This window comes from Phymastichus coffea, unplaced genomic scaffold (genome assembly GCF_024137745.1).
Source record: "Phymastichus coffea isolate CEN01 unplaced genomic scaffold, Cenicafe_Pcof_1.1 PCOF00024, whole genome shotgun sequence".
Classification (NCBI taxonomy): Eukaryota; Metazoa; Arthropoda; class Insecta; order Hymenoptera; family Eulophidae; genus Phymastichus; species Phymastichus coffea.
Genome location: NW_026706835.1, coordinates 1090821 through 1115053, shown reverse-complemented (window position 1 = coordinate 1115053; position 24233 = coordinate 1090821). Strand labels below are relative to the sequence as shown.

General features: G+C 39.0%; 1 protein-coding gene across 3 annotated transcripts in view; it reads right to left on the bottom strand.

Annotated features, from left to right (window-relative positions):
* The window catches only part of LOC131675495 (kinesin-related protein 4), a 596376-nt gene that overhangs the window by 496548 nt on the left and 75595 nt on the right, over nt 1-24233 (bottom strand). For all 3 annotated transcript variants that reach the window (XM_058954494.1, XM_058954493.1, XM_058954495.1), the window contains one exon: nt 17401-17660. In XM_058954494.1, the coding sequence (XP_058810477.1) occupies nt 17401-17660 (260 nt within the window). The remainder of the gene's footprint in view (nt 1-17400; nt 17661-24233) is intronic.

Genomic DNA, 24233 nt, shown 5'->3' with positions numbered 1-24233 from the left:
CAGGTCTTATGAGAAAGTATTGAGTAACTATTCTGGAACACAGAAAAAGTTAGAGATGAATTATTAGTACAAATGGGAACAGGCGGAATATCCTTTGAATGAAAGTTTGACCAATGAAATATTGTTATCTGACAAAGATAAAGTTGGAATAACATCTCGATCGTCTACAGAACTATTTAAGTTATTTTTTTGAACAGAGATGAAAAATCACATGATATCGTGCACTTAAGCTAAAAAAGCTCTTTCTCAGGATGAACTAAATACTTTTAATAGAATAGTAGTATTTACTATCTTTAATAAAAGTTCATCTCAAAGAGACTATTGGTCTACTGATCCTTTATTGAAATCGAAAGTGATAATACCAGCAATGTCTCGGCATAATTTTGAAAAAATAAAGTTGTCTATAAAATATTCAGTTCCTGAAGACCAAAACGATGATGACAAAGTGTGGCGGGTTAGAAAAATGGTGGATATTTTTCGAAAGAACAACAGACAATTTGGTTTTTTCTCAACAGCCCTCTCTATTAATGAAATGATAGTGAAATATTATGGGAAGAATTCTCTTAAACAGTTTATAAAATCTAAGCACATTAGATTTGGAATAAAGATGTGGGCCTTGTGCACTGCTGACGGCTACTTATTTGATTTTGATATAGACTGTGGAAAAAACATAAGACATCGGCTTTTTTACCTACGTGTCCTCAGGGAAGTAAAGTTGTTCTTCAAATGTTTGAACAATTACTGATGAGTACTACGGCAAGAAAAATATATTAATATCATATATATTTTGATAATCTCTTCACAAGTCCAGATTTGTTAGTTCGCTTGAAAAAAATTGGTCTTAAAGCAACTGGTACAGTTAGAGTTGATAGAGGTTCCCGAAAAAAATGAAATACAAAAAAATGCTGCAAAAGGGACATATGTTGCAAAGCCTGAAAAAAGCAGTAACATGAATTTTATTACAGTAGTATCAATTCTTTCTACTGCTCCGGGTGTTACTCCGTTATCTAGTGTCAAACGTTACCACAAAATTGAAAAGAAGAAGACCGATTTGCAGTATCCAAATACTTTCAGTCACTATAATAAATTTATGGCGGGTATAGATATACATGATCAGCTCTACAATAGGCTTCTTCCGATAATAAGATCTAAAAAATGGACATGGTCATTTTTAAAGCTTGATACAGTCGTCCATAACTAACGCTACAGTGTTATATAATATATGTAACAAAAGTGATCGAAAAGTTGGTACGAAAGATTTTGCTCTGGAGATTAGTCGACAATATCATGCCAAAAAAAAGCAACATCATATACTAAAAACTTATTCACTAAAAAAAATTGTAGTGAAAGGAAATGTGCAGTTACGAGTAATAAATATTGTGAAGATTACAATTTATATTTCTACCTTCAATGCTGCAACAAGTCATGTGTCTTTTGAATAACTTATGAGATATGTCACAGAAACATCAATGAAAAATAATTAAATACTGTAACGGGGTGGATTAGCTCATGCAAATTGAGTTTAATTAAGAACAATATCCCACGATGCAGAGCTGACCGCCGCCCCGTTAATCACCTATGAGTATACGAGTATTCGCCTTTCCGTTTGATACTTTCGTTCCAATGTCTCCTTTTCCAACAGCGTTGAACTTACCTTAAATCATCTGACTTGACACTTGCTTACTTTTACGTGTACGGAGACTAATGTTCCTTTCCAATATTCCGTAGATGAAATCGATTTGAAAAAATAACTGGTGACGGATCCGTTAAATTAAAGGGAACGAAATTACGTAATGCGGCGAATCAAATTAAAATCGTTTAACAGTAAAAACTACAGTCTTCGTTCAGCCTAAAGACTTGCACACACGAATAGGATTTACAATTTTACAATAATACAGGGAGAGAGAGAGAGGGAGAGAGAGAGAGAGAATTCAAAATTCTGCCGCGAAATCGAACGCTCGAATTCGAAAACGGTTGTGTTTGACAACATACCTTCGAAAGTACGAGGGTGGTCCGATAAGTACTTAGCCTCACCGTCCGATGGCGCCACTCTCGCAAAAGAAATATTCTATCACGTAGTACAACCTTCTCGATGGTTACTGTCAAGATTTCAGCACGGATCGGAGTTGTAGCTTATTTTTGAGAGCGTGTGAAAGCAAGTGTGTCCGTTGATTTTTGAAAAATGGAAAAAGAGTAGTATCGGTCGGTGATTCGATTCTTGTTTTTGGAAAGGAAATCGCGCAGTGAAATCAAAAAGCACTTGGATGCTGTGTGCGGTGATTCTTCTCCTTCGATGGCGACCGTCAAAAATTGATTTAACGAGTTTCAACGTGGTCGCACGTCGATTTTTGAAGAGCCACGTCCAGGTGCTCCGAAAACGGCTACCACGGAGGATAACGTGACAAAAATTCACGATCTCGTATTGGCAGATCGACCATTGAAGGTGCGCGAGATAGCTAAGATCGTAGGCATCTCAAAAGACCGCCTGGGTCATGTCTTGCATGAAATTTTGGGCATGAGAAAGCTGTCGATGCGATGGGTGCCGCGTTTGCTCACTCCGAACAACAAGCGCAACCGTGAGACAACTTCAGAGCAATGTCTGACGCTGTTTAAGCGCAATCCGAAGGAGTTTCTGCGTCGTTTCATGACAGTCGACGAAACATGGATCCACTGGTATACACCAGAGACCAAGGAACAGTCGAAACAGTGGATTTTACCCGGCGAAAGTGCTCTGAAGAAGGTGAAGACTGCCCCATCGGCCGGAAAGGTGATGGCCACCGTTTTCTGGAATTCACGAGGTGTGATCTACGAGGTGTGATCAAAAAGTAAGGTGAATTTTTATTTTTCTCAAAAAATATTTATTTATTCATCAATTTTTATTTTATCTCCTACAAAGTAATCCCCCTCGGATATAATGCACTTGTGCCAATGCTTTTTCCAATCCTCAAAGCATTTCAAAAAATAATTTTTTGTGATCTTGTTTAGTTCATCCTTCGATGCCGTCTTTATCTCCTCAATCGTGGCAAAACGCCGTCCTTTCATGGGACTCTTCAGTTTTAGGAACAAGAAGAAGTCACAGGGGGCCAGATCTGGGGAATACGGTGCCTGTGGTATCGTTACTGTGTTGGTTTTAGCCAAAAATTCGCCCACAAGCAACGATGTGTGAGCAGGGGCGTTATCATGGTGCAAAAGCCAATTTTTATTTTTCCACAAATTCGGACGTTTCTGGCGAATTGCTTCGCGCAAATTGCGCATAACTTGCAGGTAATATTCCTTATTTACTGTTCTACCCTGTGGCAAGAACTCATGATGCACCACGTCCCTGCAGTCAAAGAAAACTGTAAGCAAAACCTTTACATTTGATCGAACTTGGCGTGCTTTTTTTGGTCTTGGTGATCCAGAATGCCTCCACTGGGACGATTGAGTCTTAGTCTCGACGTCATAACCGTATACCCATGTTTCGTCACCTGTTATAACCCTGTTGAGTAAATCTGGATCATCGTTGACGTCATTCAGTAGCTCTTGGGCGATGCTCATGCGACGTTTCTTTTGGTCGAAATTGAGCAATTTCGGAACAAACTTCGCTGACACACGTCTCATATCTAAAACACTCGTCAAAATTGATTGGCACGAACCAAATGAGATGCCAATATCATCAGCAATTTCTCTCATGGTAATTCGACGATTTTCCAACACTATTTTCTTCACTTCTTCAACATTCTCATCAGTTGTTGATGTGCTGGGGCATCCAGAACGAGGTTCGTCGTCGGTGTCTTCTCGGCCTTCTTGGAAGAGTTTATACCACTTGTAAACATTTTTTTGGTTTAAAGTAGACTCACCGTATGCCACTTTCAGCATTTCAAGTGTTTTGGAACATTTGATTCCATTTTTCACACAAAATTTAATGCAAACTCTTTGATCCATGTTTTTAGACAGCAGCAAATCGTGGAGCACGCAAAACACTTCTAACCTTGATGCCTCTCACAAATAAACCAAACATACTACAAAGCTGAAATTTAGAACGTATGTTCTAGACGAGTGTACCGACATAACCAAATAAAAAAGTCGAAGATCGAACGGACGTAGCCCGCTAAATTTCAAAATTCACCTTACTTTTTGATCACACCTCGTACATCGACTACCTGGAGAGGGGTAAAACGGTCACAGGGCTGTACTATGCCGAATTATTGGGCCGATTCGACGTCGAATTGCAGAAAAAACGGCCCCATTTGGCGAAGAAAAAAGTGCTTTTCCACCATGACAATGCACCGGCTCACACCTCCGCCGTCGCCATGGCCAAATTGGTCGAATTAGGCTACGAACTGCTGCCCCATCCACCATATTCTCCAGATTTAGCCCCGTGCGACTTCTTTTTGTTTCCAAACTTGAAAAAGTCACTCGCCGGGCAGAACATTGAGTGGAATGAGGAGGTAATCGCTGCCACGGAAGCCTACTTTTCAGACCTCGAGGAAACGTATTTTTCAGACGGGTTAAAGAAGTTGGAGCATCGCTGGACCAAGTTTATCGAACTAAAAGGAGACTATGTTGAAAAATAAAACGCCACTTTTCCAAAATTTTCGTTTTTCTTTTGTAGACTAAGTACTTATCGGACCACCCTCGTATTTGGTAGCGCAGAAAAAAGGTAGGTGCACCTACCCTGCGGTGTAATTACGGTGATCAGCCGTAATTGTTAATCAGCAAATATCTATTGCTCCCGGGTGATGCTGCAACGGAGCTGCGCTTCGTTTCCAGGTCGGTTGCGGCTCTTCCGATAACGCACTGTTACTGGCTTAGCTGTTTATTTATCTCCTCGCTATCACACTCTCGCACATATCAAAACCAAAGAAAAACTATTTTTCGGCAAACGGCAAAACACGAAATGAAAATTTTGGCAATTTCCCGAACAACAGCTGAGGCTTAACTGAAAATTGAACTCTCGCGCGCCTTTTCTCTCTCTTAGACGTTCACTCTAGTATCGCGAGTGCTACCGAACCGCAAACGTATCGATTGATCGAATCGACTACCGTTCCAATACTTGGAAAAACTGAAAAAAATTAATAAAAAATTAAAAACATTAAAATAACGAATAAAAATTATTAAAAAAAACGGAAAGAAAAGAGATTCCCGGTAACGTCTATCTCTCCATGGTGAGAATTGGGCAACATTTGTATAGTATGAATGGCTGAAAACATTTCTTTTGTACCTTCGTCAGATTGGTAGAGTAAACTTTAAGCGTATTTTGCTCGAAAACTATAATATTTACATGACATTTTCCAAGTACAAAAATGTCTTAACATTGATCGGAGAATATCTTGGAAGTATTTCAGAATTTTCCGATACAATTTTGAAATTTTCAATTTGGTATTGTTGCAAAAATTTAAAAATTTCCCGGACCATACTGAAAAAATTTGAAGATATTCTTTTATCAATTTTAAGAGAATTATGATCTTAGAAAATTTCTACGAAAATGCTTGGTTTTCGAGTAAAAAAATCATGAAATTTAAAAAGAAATTTTCATATCGGACGCCATTTTGTTGACACACCGGGCAACTCTTTACGTACTCCCTGACCTGATCATACATCTTAGGCCAGTAGTACAAGCGCCTAGCCCTGGAGAACGTACGCTCTCGTCCCTGATGCCCTACTGTAGGAGCATCATGGACCTCCTAGAGCACCTGGTGCCTTTTCTCCCTAAGCACCGCAAGCTTCCACGCTTCATCGTTGTCGATGGACCCTTCACTGTCCTCATCAGGCTGATAATGATATAGCCTCCCACTCACTACCTTCCAAGTAGGGTAAGAGTGTGGGTCTTGGCATACTTCCTGGTATTGTTGCAAATACCAGGCGTCAGTGGTCTCCGGCCGACTATTTATGGCACTCACTTCAATCCCCTCCTCCTCATAGGCCCTAGACAATGCATCAGGCACTACATTGAGATCCCCTTTTCGATATTCAATATCGAAGACATTGCCTTGCAATGCTAGCGCCCATCGCGCTAGTCTTCCCGTGGGATTTCTCATATTGTGGAGCCATTTCAGGCATCTATGATCAGTGATGACCCTGAAGTGATGCCCTTCAATGTACGGCCGGAACTTTCCAATAGCCCATACCACTGCCAAGCACTCTTTTTCTGAGACCGTACAATTTCTCTCAGCGCTGTTGAGTGATCGGTTAGCGTATTCTATCACACGCTCTTCTCCATCGACATCTTGCGTTAGGACTGCCCCGATCCCACTGTCACTAGCATCAGTTTGTAGTATAAACTGACCGTTAGGATCGGGAGATTACAGTATTGGGGCGGAAGTCATCGCCTCCTGCAACCTCGTGAAAGCTCGCTCTTGCTCCTCCTCCCAAGAGAAACGTACATTCTTCTTTGTCAGGCGGTTTATAGGTTCAGGAATCATGGCAAAGTCGGGTATAAAACGTCTATACCACGAGATCATTCCCATGAATCGCTTCACCTGTTTCGCAGTCCGGGGTGTTGGATATTCCAATATCGGTCGTATCTTCTCTGGATCCAGTCTTACTCCGTCCTGGTTTACAAGAACTCCCAAGTACCTGACTTCCGTCTTGCAGAAGTGACTTTTGGCTTTGTTGATGGTTAAGCCCGCACCTAGAATTCTCTTTAATACCATTTCTAGGTGCCGCTTATGCTCCTCAAAAGACGACGAAACCACAATTACGTCGTCAAGGTAAGCAAAAGCGAATGGATCCATATCCGGGCTTATCACCTTGTCCATCAACCTCTGGAATGTCGCTCCTGCGTATGACAGTCCGAAGGGCATTCTCTTGAATTGAAAGTGCCCTAATCCAGGTACTGTAAACGCTGATATCGGACGCGATTCTTCCTTTAGGGAAATTTGATGGTACGCACTGCTCAAGTCCAAAGTAGATATGAACTTTGCATCCCTTATCCGTCTTAGGATGTCGTTCATATATGGTAAAGGGTAGGCATCAGGTTTGGTAATCACATTTACCATTTGGTAATCCACGCAAAACCGATAGTTTCCATCAGCCTTCTTTACCATTACTATTGGACTCGACCATCCGCTGGTCGCTGGTTCGATTACATCTTTTTCCAGCATATCTTTGACCAGCGTGTGCATTTCCTCTCGCACTCTATCAGAGACTGGGTAGTATTTCTGTTTGATGAGTCGAGCATTTCCAACATCTATTTGGTGCTCAACCCCCACGGTACAGCCTAAAGCCTGACCTCCGTCAGGAATCAATCCATTAACGAGGTCTTCTATTTCCTCCAGCTGTGTCTGTGTGGCCTCCCACAGTCCTACCGGTGCGAGAAATGCCGTGCCATCAATTCCAACCACATCCATTGGTACTTTCACTTGGGCGTCCTTAAGCCATAACTCATCCTCGTCGGGATCCAAAACTGCGCGGAACTCTCTTATAAAGTTCGCGACTACATAGCAGTCGTCTGTGAGCAGTGGCGTAATGGTGACTATGATTTCCTTCGTGATTCTTCCTACTTTAAAGGGGAACATCACGTGACCAATTATAGGGCATGGGCGCCCATCAGCGAGCCTTGCATCGCCCGCTCTGGTCACATTCAATCCGAGTCCCATCTCCGATGCCAATCTCAGCCCTAATTGACCCATGACCGTGGATGAGGCGCCAGTATCATAGTGTTCTAATTCTAAAGTCACCTATGTCTACCCGCAACCACGACCTGGTCTCATCCTCAGGGTCATATCCACGAGTCGCATCTTTGCCTCTCATCGTCGTGCTTTTCAGCGGCTTTTTCCCTTCCGCTGCTGCGACGACGGTGGGCTTGCTTCTACTCGTGGATCCCATCGGCAGAGGAGCTTTTTGTGTGGAGAGGCTCTCCCTGGAGTCTTCCCTCTCCTCCACAATTTGTATGTGGCCATTTGGTCCCTCCAGAATGACTACTCTTATATTCTGCCGAGGGCTGGCATCAGGTTCGATTGCCTTCTGCTCCAACATACCGCTAGGCCCCGGGCTCTCTTGATGCCCTTCTATGACCTGTTTGGATCCCTGGGTCGCCGACAACTTGCTGTTTCCCATCGGCGACCCGCAGCGAGAGGTCGAATCTACTGGAGACGGGAAGATGACCTCTTCTCTTCGCTCTCCTTGCCGTTTCCCTTGTTGCGATCTGGGCAGAATTTACGACTAAATCCCAGTTTGACACAAGCGGAACACTGAGGAGGCTTGGTGAAGTCAATCTTCCTCCTATGTCCTTCTCGCCGCTCACCAGAAGACCTAGGAGAAGGAGAATTTTTCCTTCCCCCACGCCATCGGCTCTTACGCTGTTCTGGAGGGCTGCCTTGCACCTCATTGGCCAATTTGCGCAACATCCGCTCGATGCCCTCCAGACGCTCTTCCATCTTCTTATCAGAAGTGGAAGCTTGCGTAGCCGATACCGATGCTTGTTCGGTAGGCCTCCTGGCAGGGTTCTCCACGCCCTGTCCACGCTGTGGATCTCCCTCCTTCTTCGCACGCGCCTTCCCTTCGCTGGCCATTGTAGCGGTTTGGGATTTATTACCAGCCGTTCTTTTGCTCGGCTAGTAGTCATGCTGAGGGAAAATCGTCGAGTTGGGGTCGGCGAACACACGTGGACGACGACCGTAAGATAAGGTGTTCTGTATCTCGGTCGCCCTTCTGTTCAATTCGCGTAACGACTTCATCTCGCTCCGAAGTAGCTGAATTTGGATATTTGGAAGGAGGTTTGCATGGAGTAGGTCTAATAACCTCTCCAAGGGCATCGGTGGTTCTAGTCTATTGACAAGAGCCACCAGGTTGGACACGTAGTCTCGCACTAGTTCGTCCTCACCTTGGAACCGGTTCTGGGCTTCCTGCAACAGCCTTTGTTGCTGTTGCGTACAAGTGCCGAACCAATCCCGGGCGTCAGCGACGAACTCTGTATAACTAAGCAACTGGTACTTGTTGTTATCGTACCAGGTCCTCGCCTTACATTCGAGGATCTCTGATACGGAACAAAGCACTTCGTCATCACTTAGCCCTGTGCCTATGCGCAGGTCTTCCAACCTTGACAGTAACGTATCTACGCTCTGTGCCCTACTGCCCACAAACCTCAATTTCCATCCGCGGACAATTTTTCCAACATCTCAGGTTGTGGAGAGCCCTGAGGATAGTTGAGGACCGGTGCCAGATGATCCGCTTCGACTCCTCTGTCGAACAGGTGCGGATCTCCCATATTCTTCCGGATCCTCTTCACCTCCTCTTCTACGGAAGGCTTCCGGTGGGGTGACGTCCCTTCTTCTGGGTAGTGGTCTTGGAGGAGCCGGTGTGCTTCCCGGAATCCCAGAATCGTAGTGACAGGTGAATGTGTCCTGAAAGTCCACATAACGTCCGGAGCGCGGTTGAACCGAGTCGCGCTGAAAAGAACGGCTAGCATTGGCCATCTCATGCATTGCGTCTTCCAGCTCTCGTATTCGTAGGCGCATGTCCTGTGCCTCGCGCTCCGCACACACCTGTATTCCCTGCAGAGTCTGAAGGGTTTCTAGGATTCGACCAACCAGCTTGCGGTTGCGGTCGACTCCCTCCTTCAGGTACTCTAGTTCCCGGAAAGCTTCACTCAAGGATAATTCTTCCTGAGGTTCCTTCCGGGTGCAGGATTCCTGCGACCTGAGATCCGGATTGCTTCATCTCCTCTCCCCCTCCTTCTGCTCCTGGGTACGTAGGGCCTTCTGGATGAGCTCATCCTCTTTTTGGCGGCTGGCTTCACCCTCAGAGTCTTCATCCGGGCAGGCGAATGTCCTTGACACATCTGTCAAGGATATTCCCCCCCCCCCCCTATTGATGATCCTCAGGGGATGGTCGCTGTTCTCGTCTGTACTGTGGGTTTCCAACTCGTCACAGACTGTGTCGAGCCACGCTTGTCGGATGCGCCTCCTGTGCCCCGCCACATCTTTACTGTGCGTGGTCTCTTCAAAATCTGTGACGGTGTACTATCCTAGCAACCATCTCCCAAGCCTAGCCGCCTGCTGGATGACACTTCCATCCTTGCGCAGCTCTAAATCCGCCAAATAGCTTTCGCGCTGTGCAGAGGTCAGCTCTAATGCCCAATTGTCGATCTGTGCTGACAACAAAGTCATCTTGCCTCCGCACGGATGTAGGATACGGTCGAGGTTTGAAATTATTGGCCTAATCGACCACTACCGCTTCATATCACCCAAGGTATGAGCGCGGTATACACTATTTAGTGTAACTACCCTTAATGACTCCTTTTTATAAGGCACAAACTCGCGAGATTATGAGCGCGCGCAGTCTCCGCAAACTATCTATAAATATTATAAATATACGAGGTGAGATCAAAAAGTAAGGTGAATTTTGAAATTTAGCGGGCTACGTCCGTTCGATCTTCGACTTTTTTATTTGGTTATGTCGGTACACTCGTCTAGAACATACGTTCCAAATTTCAGCTTTGTAGTATGTTTGGTTTGTTTGTGAGAGGCATCAAGGTTAGAAGTGTTTTGCGTGCTCCACGATTTGCTGCTGTCTAAAAACATGGATCAAAGAGTTTGCATAAAATTTTGTGTGAAAAATGGAATCAAATGTTCCAAAACACTTGAAATGCTGAAAGTGGCATACGGTGAGTCTACTTTAAGCCAAAAAAATGTTTACAAGTGGTATAAACTCTTCCAAGAAGGCCGAGAAGACACCGACGACGAACCTTGTTCTGGACGCCCCAGCACATCAACAACTGATGAGAATGTTGAAGAAGTGAAGAAAATAGTGTTGGGAAATCGTCGAACTACCATTAGAGAAATTGCTGATGATATTGGCATCTCATTTGGTTCGTACCAATCAATTTTGACGAGTATTTTAGATATGAGACGTGTGTCAGCGAAGTTTGTTCCGAAATTGCTCAATTTCGACCAAAAGAAACGTCGCATGAGCATCGCCCAAGAGCTACTGAATGACGTCAACGATGACCCAGATTTACTCAACAGGGTTATAACAGGTGACGAAACATGGGTATACGGTTATGACGTCGAGACTAAGACTCAATCGTCCCAGTGGAGGCATTCTGGATCACCAAGACCAAAAAAAGCACGCCAAGTTCGATCAAATCTAAAGGTTTTGCTTACAGTTTTCTTTGACTGCAGGGGCGTGGTGCATCATGAGTTCTTGCCACAGGGTAGAACAGTAAATAAGGAATATTACCTGCAAGTTATGCGCAATTTGCGCGAAGCAATCCGCCAGAAACGTCCGAATTTGTGGAAAAATAGAAATTGGCTTTTGCACCATGATAACGCCCCTGCTCACACATCGTTGCTTGTGCGCGAATTTTTGGCTAAAACCAACACAGTAACGATGCCACAGGCACCGTATTCCCCAGATCTGGCCCCCTGTGATTTCTTCTTGTTACCAAAACTGAAGAGGCCCATGAAAGGACGGCGTTTTGCCACGATTGAGGAGATAAAGACGGCATCGAAGGAGCAACTAAACAAGATCACAAAAAATGATTTTTTGAAATGCTTTGAGGATTGGAAAAAGCGTTGGCACAAGTGCATTATATCCGAGGGGGATTACTTTGAAGGAGATAAAATAAAAATTGATGAATAAATAAATATTTTTTGAGAAAAATAAAAATTCACCTTACTTTTTGATCACACCTCGTATCCTACCTTAGGTCGGAGCCTGCTGTTTGCTTGCTCCGCCTGGCTAATATTTTTGGACTGCGCGCTTGGGTCGCGCTCTCTGCTTTTATCGTCGATCAGGTGCTACCAACCCCCCTTTATCCACCAAACTGTGTCTAAAATAGGTTAACACCTGATTACTTCAAACGACCTGAAATCACTTCGACCAACTTATAATTATCGCTTTCGGCCCTTTTTACAATCAACTTAACAATTTTTAAGTAAAAAGTTCGAAGTGACTTCGTTTTTTTCCCCAGCAGAGGGCGTACCGCTCACGATCTCGCGCTACCACCCGCTCAAACCTTCCTAAGCGCTCGCGCAATCGTCTTTCTCTCTCGTACGTCGATTACCTTCGACGCACAATCCTACTCGCACTAAATGGGTCTTGATACTAGTTGGGCGCCATGTAACGGGGGGGAGATAAATCTGAAAATGGGAAATTTATTTAAGAACAAACTCCCACGATGCAGAGCAAACCGCCACTCCGTTAAACACGTATTATAATACATGTATTCGCCTTAACGTCAGATGATTTATCCTAGTTGTCTTCTATCGAACGGAGTTGAACTCACCTTAAGTCACGTGTCTTGTTACACTTGATGAGTTTTAAGTGTGAGCGACTTTACTCCTAATCTTCTTAATCCCCTAGACGTAATTAGATCAAAACCTAAGCCTTTTTCAATTACTTAAGCTACTAGGAAAATTAAATGACGAATGCGAATAAATTAAACAGACTTTAATTAATAAAAAAATCACTACTGTCTTTGTAGGGCCGAAAGACTAACGCTCGCGAATAGGATTTTACAATTAACTATTTTCCGTGAGAAAGAGAGAGAGAGAGAAGATTCGAATATTACCGCGAACTAACGCTCGGCGCGAATACAAAAAATAACCATATCACGAATATACAAAATATCGAAAGTATTTTGTATCGCTTAATAAGACGGAAGGTGCACCTACCAATCGGTGCAATTACGGTGATCAGCCGTAATTGTTGTTGCAAAAATTTCAACTGCCGCTGCCCCTCTATTATCAGCTGCGCTGCCTCAATTCGCCTTTATTTACTGCAAATCTGCTGATTCTGTACCGCTGCTTGCTTCTGCAATAGTATTGTTGTACCCACGCACGTAATTGTTCAGAAAACTAATTATTTTTGTAAAAGATCTTGGGAAGTTTTTTAATTTTTCAAACAATCCGATAAATCCAAAAAGCAAAAAATCGCTCAAAGGAATTAGAAAAAATTCACACTTGTGTCTTGATGAATTTCAAGCAATTTTGTTCCTTAAATTTTTTTTCCAAAGTCATTTCCTTCTGAGTAAAAAATCGCAAAGTTTTTTATTTTTGAAAATTTTCAAAAAATTATAATTTTTATTTTTCATTTTAGCGAAAATGGTCTCTCTTACTTTTTTGTAGGAAATGAGCCAGATTTTCATAAAAAAATATGAAATATTAATTTTTTTAACATTTATTACTAAAAATTTTAAAAATAAAATTTTTTGTTTACGAGTTTGTCTCTTGTAGCCGCCATATTGGAGCCGCCATGTTGGATTTTGCAAAGGCGCACACAGCATCAGAAAGTAGATATCCTAAGCTTTAAAATGAGTCGTTGCACGATTTTTTTGGTCACATCAAATTTTGGACACAGCAGTGATCCGGTTGACATGGATCGTCCCATATATATATATAAGTAGGGCTACGCCCCCTTACCTGCTACACTCGCCAACCCTAATACTAGTACAAATGTATTTATAGGATTTTAAATACAAAATAAAATAATATAATACAGAATGAAATATTAAAAAAAACTAATTTCATTATATCATTTTAAAATATCATATACAGAGTGTCCTATTTTACACTTTTGCAGGGTCTTTGGTAATTACGTGATTATTACCTTGAAAATGACCCTCAAGACGACTAACTTTTATATGAAACGTTTTTCTCTCTTTCCTTCATCTGGAGAGAGGAGCGCGACGATCGGTGAATTGTCGGGCATTTATTATAATATCTAATTCTAACAAGGGAATCGGCAGGCTGAGCAGCCACCGAGTCACCTTCGTGTTCGCGTTTGTTATTGTGCTGCTCGTAGTGTATAAGTACGAGGTCGTCGTCTTGTAACCTATTGTTGACGATTAAATTATTAGTGTGTTAATCCGCTGTTGTGTTTATTCGCCGCTGTATCACTCCTCATCCCGATTTCGAATCTGTGCGTTAAACGTGCTTATGCTCGACGCGTTATTCAGTCGTGGGAATGTCTTTTGCTTCCCGAATCCCAGAATAATAATTTGTGCGGACAGTCGCGAGCAATCCAGACGGCCAGGCCGAAATTTAGTGTTACAAGGCTTAGATAATATTAAAATTATTAATGACGAAGAAATCATAGCTATACGAGGTCTGTCCGGAAAGTATGGGGCCTACGTTTATATCTTCGCGCCATAGTGTTAGAGCGACCTCTACCGGACAGAACCGTCAACAGTAAAGCCTCACGAATCTATTGGTTACTTACTGACACCTGCCGGACGTATAGTTCATGCGCAGCGTGTCTTTGTTTACAGTGCCGTTTTCGCGTTCGTCGGATTTTGATATTGTCAAAAATGACTGAAAAACAAGATCAATGAAATTGCATCAAATTTTGCTTTTAACTCGGGAAAACGAGATCGGAAATTATTGAAATGATGCAAAACTCCTTCGGAAGCGAGTGTATGAGCAAAACACGAATAAAAGAGGGGTATAAATGATTCAAGGATGGTCAGACTTCCGTCGATAGTGATTCTCGTTCCGGCCGATCTTTGACGACAAAAACCGCAGATAATATTTAGCGGGTGTGACTTGCAATCGAACAAGATCGTCGTATGACTGTGAGAGAACTAGAAGAAGACCTTGGGATACCAAAAACTATCATTTCAGAAATTTTAACCGAAAATTTAGGAATGAAACGCGTGTGTGCGAAATTCATCCCAAAATTGCTCACAGCAGAGCAAAAGAACATTCGCTTAGAAATCGCTCTGGACAATATGGAAATGGTTAATAATAATGATAATGTGCTTAGAAAAGATATTACAGGTGATGAATCATGGGTTTATGGTTATGATCCTGAAACAAAACAACAATCTTCACGGCGGAAGCATTCTGAAAAAAAGCACGTCAAAGTCGGAGCAATGTTAAGTCCATATTGATTGTTTTTTTCGATTGTGAAGGTGTTGTACATCACGAATATGCATTAACAGGTCAGACTATCAATAAAGAATACTACGTTCAAATTTTGAAACGTTTGCGTGATGCAGTAAGAAGAAAACGGCCGCACTTTTAGGAAAGTGGTGACTGGCTTCTCCATCTCGATAATGCGCCAGCGCATTCATCCAATCCTGTGTAGCAGTTTTTGAGCAAACACAATATAGTATTGCTTCGACAACCTCCATACAGTCCCGACATAGCCCCTTGTGACTTTTGGCTGTTTCCAAAACTAAATAACCACTCAAAGGACACCGATTCGAAGACAAAACAACGGTTGAAAACAATGCGACGAGTGTACTTAAGGCTATCTCTAAAAGTGAGTTCCAGGACTGTTTTGAAAAGTGGAAACATCGATGGAACCATGTTATTCAATCAAGTGGGGATTACTTTGAAGGATGCCACCCACCAGATGATAAAGAATAACGCTAGCACGAAAATGTAAAGGTAGGCCTAGTACTTTCCGGACAGACCTCGTATTTAACGTTTAGAAGACGTCGATTTGGAAATTTAACTGCTCAGTATTTTCTATAGAAAACGCATGTGTGTCTAATATCGGAGAATACTCATATGTGAAGTGATAATCGATGGTCGAGCCACTATAGTGGCTTTCCCGTCCTCAGGGGTGATGCTAATTTTGATACTTTGAAAAATTGTTTTATTTGGCACAGGAAGTTAGGACCTGGTTTAGTTATAGTTTTTTCGTAATTTTGATCTTGGAATTCGATTCAACGTTGAAAAATCCCTCAGAAAACTATATTTATACTCCCTTATTATAGAAAGTTTATTTTGGCGACTAAGAGGATAGTTTATCCTTATTTTAGGGTTTCGTAATTTTTGACTTTTGACATCAAATTTGTTATCAGTATGTCTAAAAACCTTAGAATGGACCTATTTTACAGACTAAATGGAAAAATTATTTTGAGCCACTATAGTGGTTTTCTGATTTGAATACAACTTTTTAGAGCAGTAATTTATTTGTAAGTGATAGCTCCGATTATTTTCCAATAAGACAAGTAAATTTTTTTCCATTTGTATTCTAGTTCTTTACATTCTGTGAATATATGTTCGTACCATGCGAGCCTCCTATCAAGGTGTGTACCTAAATATTTTATATGATCGCTTTGCGAAATATATTTATTATTGAGTTTAATCAGTGAACATTATCTTTTAATTATTTGAAATTTTAAAATATTGCAATCGAAAATCCTATGTAATATTGTACGAGTTTTATGGTTTGTTCCTAATAAAATTAGCCGAAATCATCTTCAGGTTATATCAGTAAAACAAGAAATAAAAAACTTATATGTAAAATACAATACCGGACTTCATAACTACCTTAATAAGCTTATTAACGAACTTTATAAGACATCCAAGACCAATATCATGCTCATAAAACATAAATTAATAAATCTCTAAATTAATCATAACCCAATTGTTACATCTACACTTTATAACAAAGACAGAACGCTCATTGGAGTATTCTACTTATTTCATGTACATATATCGTGTATTAATAAAATTTACTTATTGTCTGAATATGTTGGGCAAATTGTAAATAAATTTGGAACAACAACAACAATTTTAAGTACTACTATACTCAAGTGAATTTTAAAGTCATCAAAATATAAAAATAACAGGAGAGTCAAACCGTTACTTTAGAATACGTAATTTGTCACAAATAAAATTTTATGAGTTTTTTTATATTACAAGGTTAATCGGAGAAAATGTATCTAAAATATTATGTATAATTTTTCATGTGGAAACCATTTTAGACTTTTTAATATAAAGATAGAGAATAAAATTTCAAAATAATCTATTTGCTGCTGTATACATACGAAAATACATAGAGGAATATAAATACTGTGTTTTTTTGATTCCTTGCCTATTCACTACCTTAGTTCATTCTCATTTTCTATTCTATTTTTTGACATATTCTTAAATATTTTTCCCTCTAGCTAAATCCACGTAATTTACGACAGCATTAAGTTTAAAGTAAAATGTATGGTGCTGATTATTAGTGTAAAGTATAACGTTGTAAATAAAAACATTATTCTTGTTATTGCTTATAACTTACGTAGCAAGTTAGTTATACTGGCTTGGATTCGACCATAAAATGTAGCTATTGATAGGGTAGAAAAGTCACATGCTAATAACTGTAGGAAACGAAGAGTACCTTGTGTGCCTTTGTGAATATAGTTCTTAAAGTAATAATAACAGCAATACCAATAACATTAAAAATTATCTTATAGACTCTACTATTTATTTTGAACAGTGAATATTTTGGCAGATAATGTAAAAATTTGCATGTAAGCTACCATAGGACTTGGAATCATAGATCAATAATAATTTGAGAGTTATATTAAAAGAACATTAATTACATTTTTCTGTTTGAAAAAATTTTGTATATATAAAGTGTCAGTAATCTTACAAATCTCAGGTTTTGTCTTACATGTTAAAATTATTATATGACAATGATAAACTCTGAATCTAAATTTGCATAAGAGAACAAGTAAAAATATTTACTCACTTGTCTATCTACAACTGGTAGTAATTGTGCCAATTTTCTTTGATATAAAGGCGGCAATCCTTGAAATGAGTGTCTGTTTAAAAGAACTCTAAGACTTATATTTGATAGAATACTAGCGGGAGATTCTAAATCGACTAATCCAGCTTCCAATTGGGCAGCTGTAGATAACCTTTTATTCGATCGTCTCCTATTTGATTTGAAACTAAATCCTGGCAAACTAGCTAAGATTTCCTTCATTGTTGCAGCAGCTTCCTCTGAAACTAGAAAAAGAAATATTATGAATATGCAAATTAATAAATAGACGGTGATCGATACCCATATTATACTGTACATATATACATAATATATTAGAGATTAGGAGAGAGGTTGCTAAAGATATTCTTCTCCATGTGATAAATGTTGTTGGGGCGCATCTACCAATCACTTTTGGAACTATATCACACACAATCTAGTTAATAGTGTAGAGGGAGATGAATGAGTCGAGCTCGAGGAGCAAAGAGCGAGAGAGAGAGAGAGAGAAAGAAAGGATAGGGGAGCACGAGCAATAAGGTGAATCAGCAAAGAGTTACAACTTTTTTTTGACACCTTACTTTTCTCTGCTGAATAAAAATTTGTTTTTGAATGAAAAATCACTTTCGTAGTTTAGTTGAATATTTGGTCGCCTTCAATAAAATGTCTCAAAAAAATAACATAGGCCGACAAAATTTGACAAAAGTCAAGGCTCAGAGACCAGACATAGTATACCCAAAGGATTTTGATGCGTTGAATCCAAATCTGACCTCAGAATTCACCTAATACATCAGGTTTCTGAGATAGCCTAACCTAAAAGGGCAAAAGACAGTTTTTGCTATATTTCAACTCTTCTTACATCGCGCAATTTAATTTTAATGCAAATCCGAATCATATATTAGAAAGGGCACATCTTCTACTTCAAAAATTACTTTTTTTTTAGAATAGAAGAAAATGAAGCGATTTTTTAGAATAGCATTTCTGCAAGGTTAGATATCGTTCATTGAAGAAGACAAAATTATAATTTTCTATAGCACCAAAATAAATCGAGAATCACTTCTAAGGTGTGCCATAAGAGACTAGTGCATAATTTTCGGTATGAGAATAATAATTTATATAATATAATCTAAGCGACTCAGAAAGCAATAAACGAGCACAGTGATCGAAAACTAAAAATAGTGGATGTGACGAGTCGGAAATGACGTGTCAAAAACATCGGAATACCGAACATAATAAATCAAACCAAGCATTTACACGACCTTCTATAATCACAATCCCGTGGATTTATTACATAGCTTCGGAGCTATCTTAACTTCAAAACATTGGACACCACAAAGTTTAAACCTATGATAGAGGTCAATACTCCAATAATAATCTCATAAAACCTGGGGTTTGACCCCTTAACCTTCAAACCAGCGATAGGTTAACTTTCAAACGCTTACCCCAAGAACCCTGGGTACTCCGAATTTTGAATCTACAACAACTTAACCTATAAACTTAAACTCTAAGAACCCTGGGCGCTTAAACCTGCGAACCTTAAACCCACGACAGGTTAACCTAGAAACTCAAGCCCCAAGAATCCTGGGCGCTGAAACCTTAACACAACAGAAGGTTAAGCTCGAAACTTCAGCTCCAAGTATTCTCAGCTTTTGCAAACCTTACACGCAGGATAGGTCAATCTCGAAACTCAAATCGTAAGAACCCTGGGCAATTGAAAAATGTATAGATTTCAATATCGTTGAATTCTGTATACTGTAATTTTTTTAAAACAGAATAGTCATTTTTCTAATCTTTTTACACATTGTGTATTGTTTCTATAAATTGATGTGTTAGAAATCACACATTTTTCTCAACCTAAATTTGCATGTATGACATACAAATCTTTCCGTGTTCGAAGTTACGTTTCGGTGGCTGGCTAACGATTCGATTTTCAGATAATGAAATTTGTTCATTGATAATCTTTGCGTGTTAGAGATCACGTTTAAGTGGCGAGCTAACGGTTGGATATATGAGGTGATTATAGTGATTGAATATTGATAGAAACAAAAACTCATCAGTATCAAATATTTTATATAATAAAAGTTCAACGGCGGCAGCTGAATTTTTACGATATCGTATTATTAAGTATCGAGTGCTTTTAACTTTTCATTTTATTCATTGTTCATATTAAATGAAGTCCAAGCGTAATACTGATTCCTTCTATGTTTAGTCAAATTTATAAATAGTTACATAAATTTTATTTTATTTTTCATTCAAAGAAGAAAAATAAGTTTAAAAACTCCTTGTTCTAAAAAAGTCAACACATGTTGTTTCATTTGCGGAAAGTACGAAACGAAATCTTGAGGTAGTTCAATTAATGATCCGACCAAAACTTCATACTTTAAGTGTTACGTATGGTCGATGAAAAATTGGGACAAACCATGGATACGTATGACAATTTGCAATACTTGTAGAAAAAACTTATCAACAGAAAAAATAAGAACAAAACAAACCACTTCAACGTGTTATACTAGAACCAACTATCTCGTGTGAAACACAAGATCATGATATAGATTGCTACTTTTATCAACGTAATACGCATGATTTCAGCAATAAATATTTGCACAAAATCAAATATCGTGATGTTAAAAGTGCGACCTCAGCTAAAATTGATGATAAAAGTTTTTCCAAAGAAGAAAATATTCATTTTAATGAAAAATCGTTGGATATTGCTAATATCGCTGAAATTAAATATATTTTTGTAAAAATACTGGATATAGTTCTGAAGAAGATAGTTCAAAATTGTTTGATTAAATTGGATTAAACGATTTTATTCACGATCTTGATCGTTCTAAAAATACGAGGTGTGTTCAAAACGTAAGGTGACTTTTCAAATTTCACGGCAACGTACTTTCGATTATCGATTTTTTTGTTTTGTTATATTGGTACACTCTTCCCGAACATCTGTACCAAATTTCAAGTTTATAGCATTTTTTGTTTGGTTGTGAGTATAAGTGTTTTGCGTGCTCGACGATTTCTTGCTATCGAAAAATATGGATCAAAGGATTTGCATCAAATTTTGTGTAAAAAATAAAATAAAGTGCTCCGAAACACTTGAAATGTTGACGGTGGCATACGGTGAAACTGTTCTGAGTAAAAAAAATGTTTACAAGTGGTACAAACTCTTCCAAGATGGCCAGGAAGATGCCAATAACGAGCCTCGCTCTGGACGCCCAAGCACGTCAACAACTGATGAAAACGTTCAAGCAGTGAAGAAAATTGTTCTGGAAAATCATCGAATCATTATCAGAGAAGTTGCTCAGGATGTTGGTATATCGCTTGACTCGTGCCATGAAATTTTTTCTAACATTTTGGGCATGAGACGTGTGTCAGCGAAGTTTGTTCCGAAATTGCTAAATTTTGACCAAAAGAACCGTCGCATGAGCATCGCTCAAGAACTGTTGAATGACGTCAACGACGACCCAGATTTACTCAAAAGGGCCATAACTGGTGACGAATCATGGGTATATGGTTATGATATCGAAACCAAAGTCCAATCGTCCCAATAGAAGAGCCCAGATGAGCCAAGACCGAAAAAAGCACGCCAAGTTCGATCAAATGTCAAAGTTTTGCTCACTGTTTTCTTCGATTACCATGGCGTGGTGCATCAGGAGTTCTTACCATATGGACGTACGGCCAATAAACAGTATTATCTTGAAGTTATGCGCCGTTTGCGAGAAGCAATACGAAGAAAACACCCAGAATTGTGGAAAAACAATTCATGGCTTTTGCATCACGATAATGCCCCTGCTCATTCATCTTTGCTTGTGAGAGATTTTTTGGCCAAAAAAAACACCACAATCATACCTCAGCCACCGTATTCACGGGATTTGGCCCCATGTGACTTTTTCTTGTTCCCAAGACTAAAGAGACCTATGAAAGGACAGAGATTTGCAACGATTGAAGAGATAAAGACTGCATCGCTGGAAGAGCTCAAGGCTATACCGAAAAGTGCTTATGAGAAGTGCTTTGAGGATTGGAAAAACCGTTGGCATAAGTGTATTGTATCTGAGGGGGATTACTTTGTAGGGGACAACATAAATATTGATAAATAAATAAATATTTTTTCTTAAAAATACAAAGTCACCTTACTTTTTGAACACACCTCGTATGTGCCGCGTGCCTGGTCAGAAACTTTGCTTTTACTGTGTGCCGGTGTAATACATCCAAATTTTACTTGGTTTATCCTCTTTGAATTCTGCCCCCATGTATTTATTAATAATCTTTACATATCTATTACAACATTGACCAATACCTCCACGTATACTTTTTTGAATAAATAATACCATATCAACTGTACTCGGATAGATTGACTCAGGATTTGACAAAAGAGAGGGGATGACAAAGATGAATTCCCTCTCCACTGGAAAATCTCGAATCGAGCAGCGACACGCAGCTCATGTTAATTGCTAACTTGAAAAGGCACTCTCGTTTGGTCCTCCTGACTAATATAACCTTGGAAATCCCTGCAGATATCTGCACTGTGCTGAGACTCCAACAGGACCAAGACTCCGACGAAATCCCAATTCCTTTCCTTGACCAGACGAGAGTCAGCTAGGGACTAAGCTCTATGGGAATAGGCAGTGCACCTATCTTTTCAACGAGCGATATCAATTAAATCCAAGAAATTCCTAACTCAAATAATTATCGAACTCATCTTCCGAGTTGAGTACGCAAGGCGCATGCTCAATATACGAAAGAGGCGATAATTTTCTTTCCGTAAATCTGAATAAGAGCTTTTCTGCGATAGAGTCGGATATATGAACTTGACACTAAACTAACGTATCACAAATCGGTGCCCGAACAGGGACCCAACGATAGATATCGCGTTAGATATTATTTACATTAAGAGTAAGGATTAAGTTTATTAAGATTTTTCTGTCGTTGATTGATGATTAAAAGCAAATTTTTATATCATGAAGGCTACGTTAAGTTTAAGTAATTGAATCAATTCGTCGTGTATATAGATATTGTTTTGAATGGTTTTTTTTTAAGATAAGTTTACAAGGCAACAGAGAAAGTACAGTAAAATTTCAAATAAACATTTATACCCTTGGATAGATTGATTACCAATTAGCATATCAGCGTGTTCTATTTACCTTTGATATGTTATAGGCTTATTTGGGTAACAAAGTCAAAAGTAAATAGACGGGGCAATTAAATTTTCATAACAGTAGCATTTAAAATCGGTACCGATGAGTAAACGAACAACTGCTGAATTTATTGCATTAAGTGCTTAAAAGTGTTTCACGACTAAATCGTCGTTTACAAATTGATAATCAAACAAGATTTAACACATAGGATGGTACAGTTAACGAGAAAAGTAAGCGTATCAGAGAATTAGAATTAAAGTTAGCGGTTACTCAAAACCAGAGTGATGATAATAAAGCGGAAATAGAAAAGTGGAAAAGAAATAATGAGAAATTTCAGAAAGATGTGGTATTTATTTTCAAGCGGATTGATGAAAATTTAGAAAGTTTAGAAGAACAAATATAATATTTCTTATTTAAGTTCAACTCAAGACGGTTATCGATGCCCTATTAGAATGATTTTCTATTATTTTATATATTAGAATTGGTTAATTTTTCACTGTGTGGCTTTTATTATTTTATTTTGAATATATATTATTATGGCTGGTAGAAGAAAGCCACTTAAATTAACAAGAGAATTACATGCTATGTCGGTGGAAGACGATAGTGTAAAATATAATAACAAGCAAATAGAAACGATTGTAGTTATTGCTAATGAGTTAACGAAATTATATCAGGCTCAAGGTAATTTAGAAAAAAAGGTAGACGAAATTTTTAATTTATTAACAGATGATGCGGAGAAAGTAACATCATTAACGAAAAAGTTAGAATGCGATATTCAGAAGGATAAATTGCATGCGTTAGTCTGACACGATGAAAACATGGAAAGATAGATTTAAAACGTTAGTCGATGAATTTAAGCAATTCAAAATAAACAAATTTGAAAAATTAAAGCAAGAATTTTATACATTTGTTGATTTTGATGAAACAGATGAATTAATTCAACAAGTAAAATCAAATTTACAAACACGTATAGATGAAACTAGCAATGATGAAGAAAAATTATTTGAAATGAAAAACATGATTCAGAATTCTCAATTACATAATATCTTAAATAATAGTTCAAGTTTCGATATAGTATCAAAAAACAAAATACCAATCCCTATTTTAAAGGTACTGAAATAGAAAGGCTGGTAAAGTTTTTGAATGATCTTGTTAAATAAAGCAAAATAAATTCAAGATGATGAATGTATTACTTTTATTAGTCAAACATTGGAAGGGGAGGCAAAAGATTGGTGGTACGTCATTGCAGATGATATTATGGACTATTCTCAATTTAAATTAGTGTTTAGAGAGTGGTTTTGGAATTCAAACATTGAGCATCAAACGTGAAGAAAAATTGAATTTAGTCCGTACTATTTTGGCGGTATATTGCGTAGAGTAAGCTATGCTACCACTATTCTAGGGTACGCGAAAGAGTTAGAGTTACAATATTCTGAAGAAGAATTAACGGAGAAGTTATGTGAACATTTTGAGAAATGGATTCGCCATGCTTTTTCTAGTTAACAATTGAAACATAAAAACGCGTTGTTTCAAATATTTCTGGATTACAACAATGATAATCGAAAGTTTGCTGTGCGAAAACAAAAAAAAAAGATGTCCGAGAAAAATAAAGAACAGTTAAGCGAAAATAAACAGGAAAAAAGAATTCGGTTTCAACAGAAAAATATAATAAGACATGTCAAAAGTCTGTAA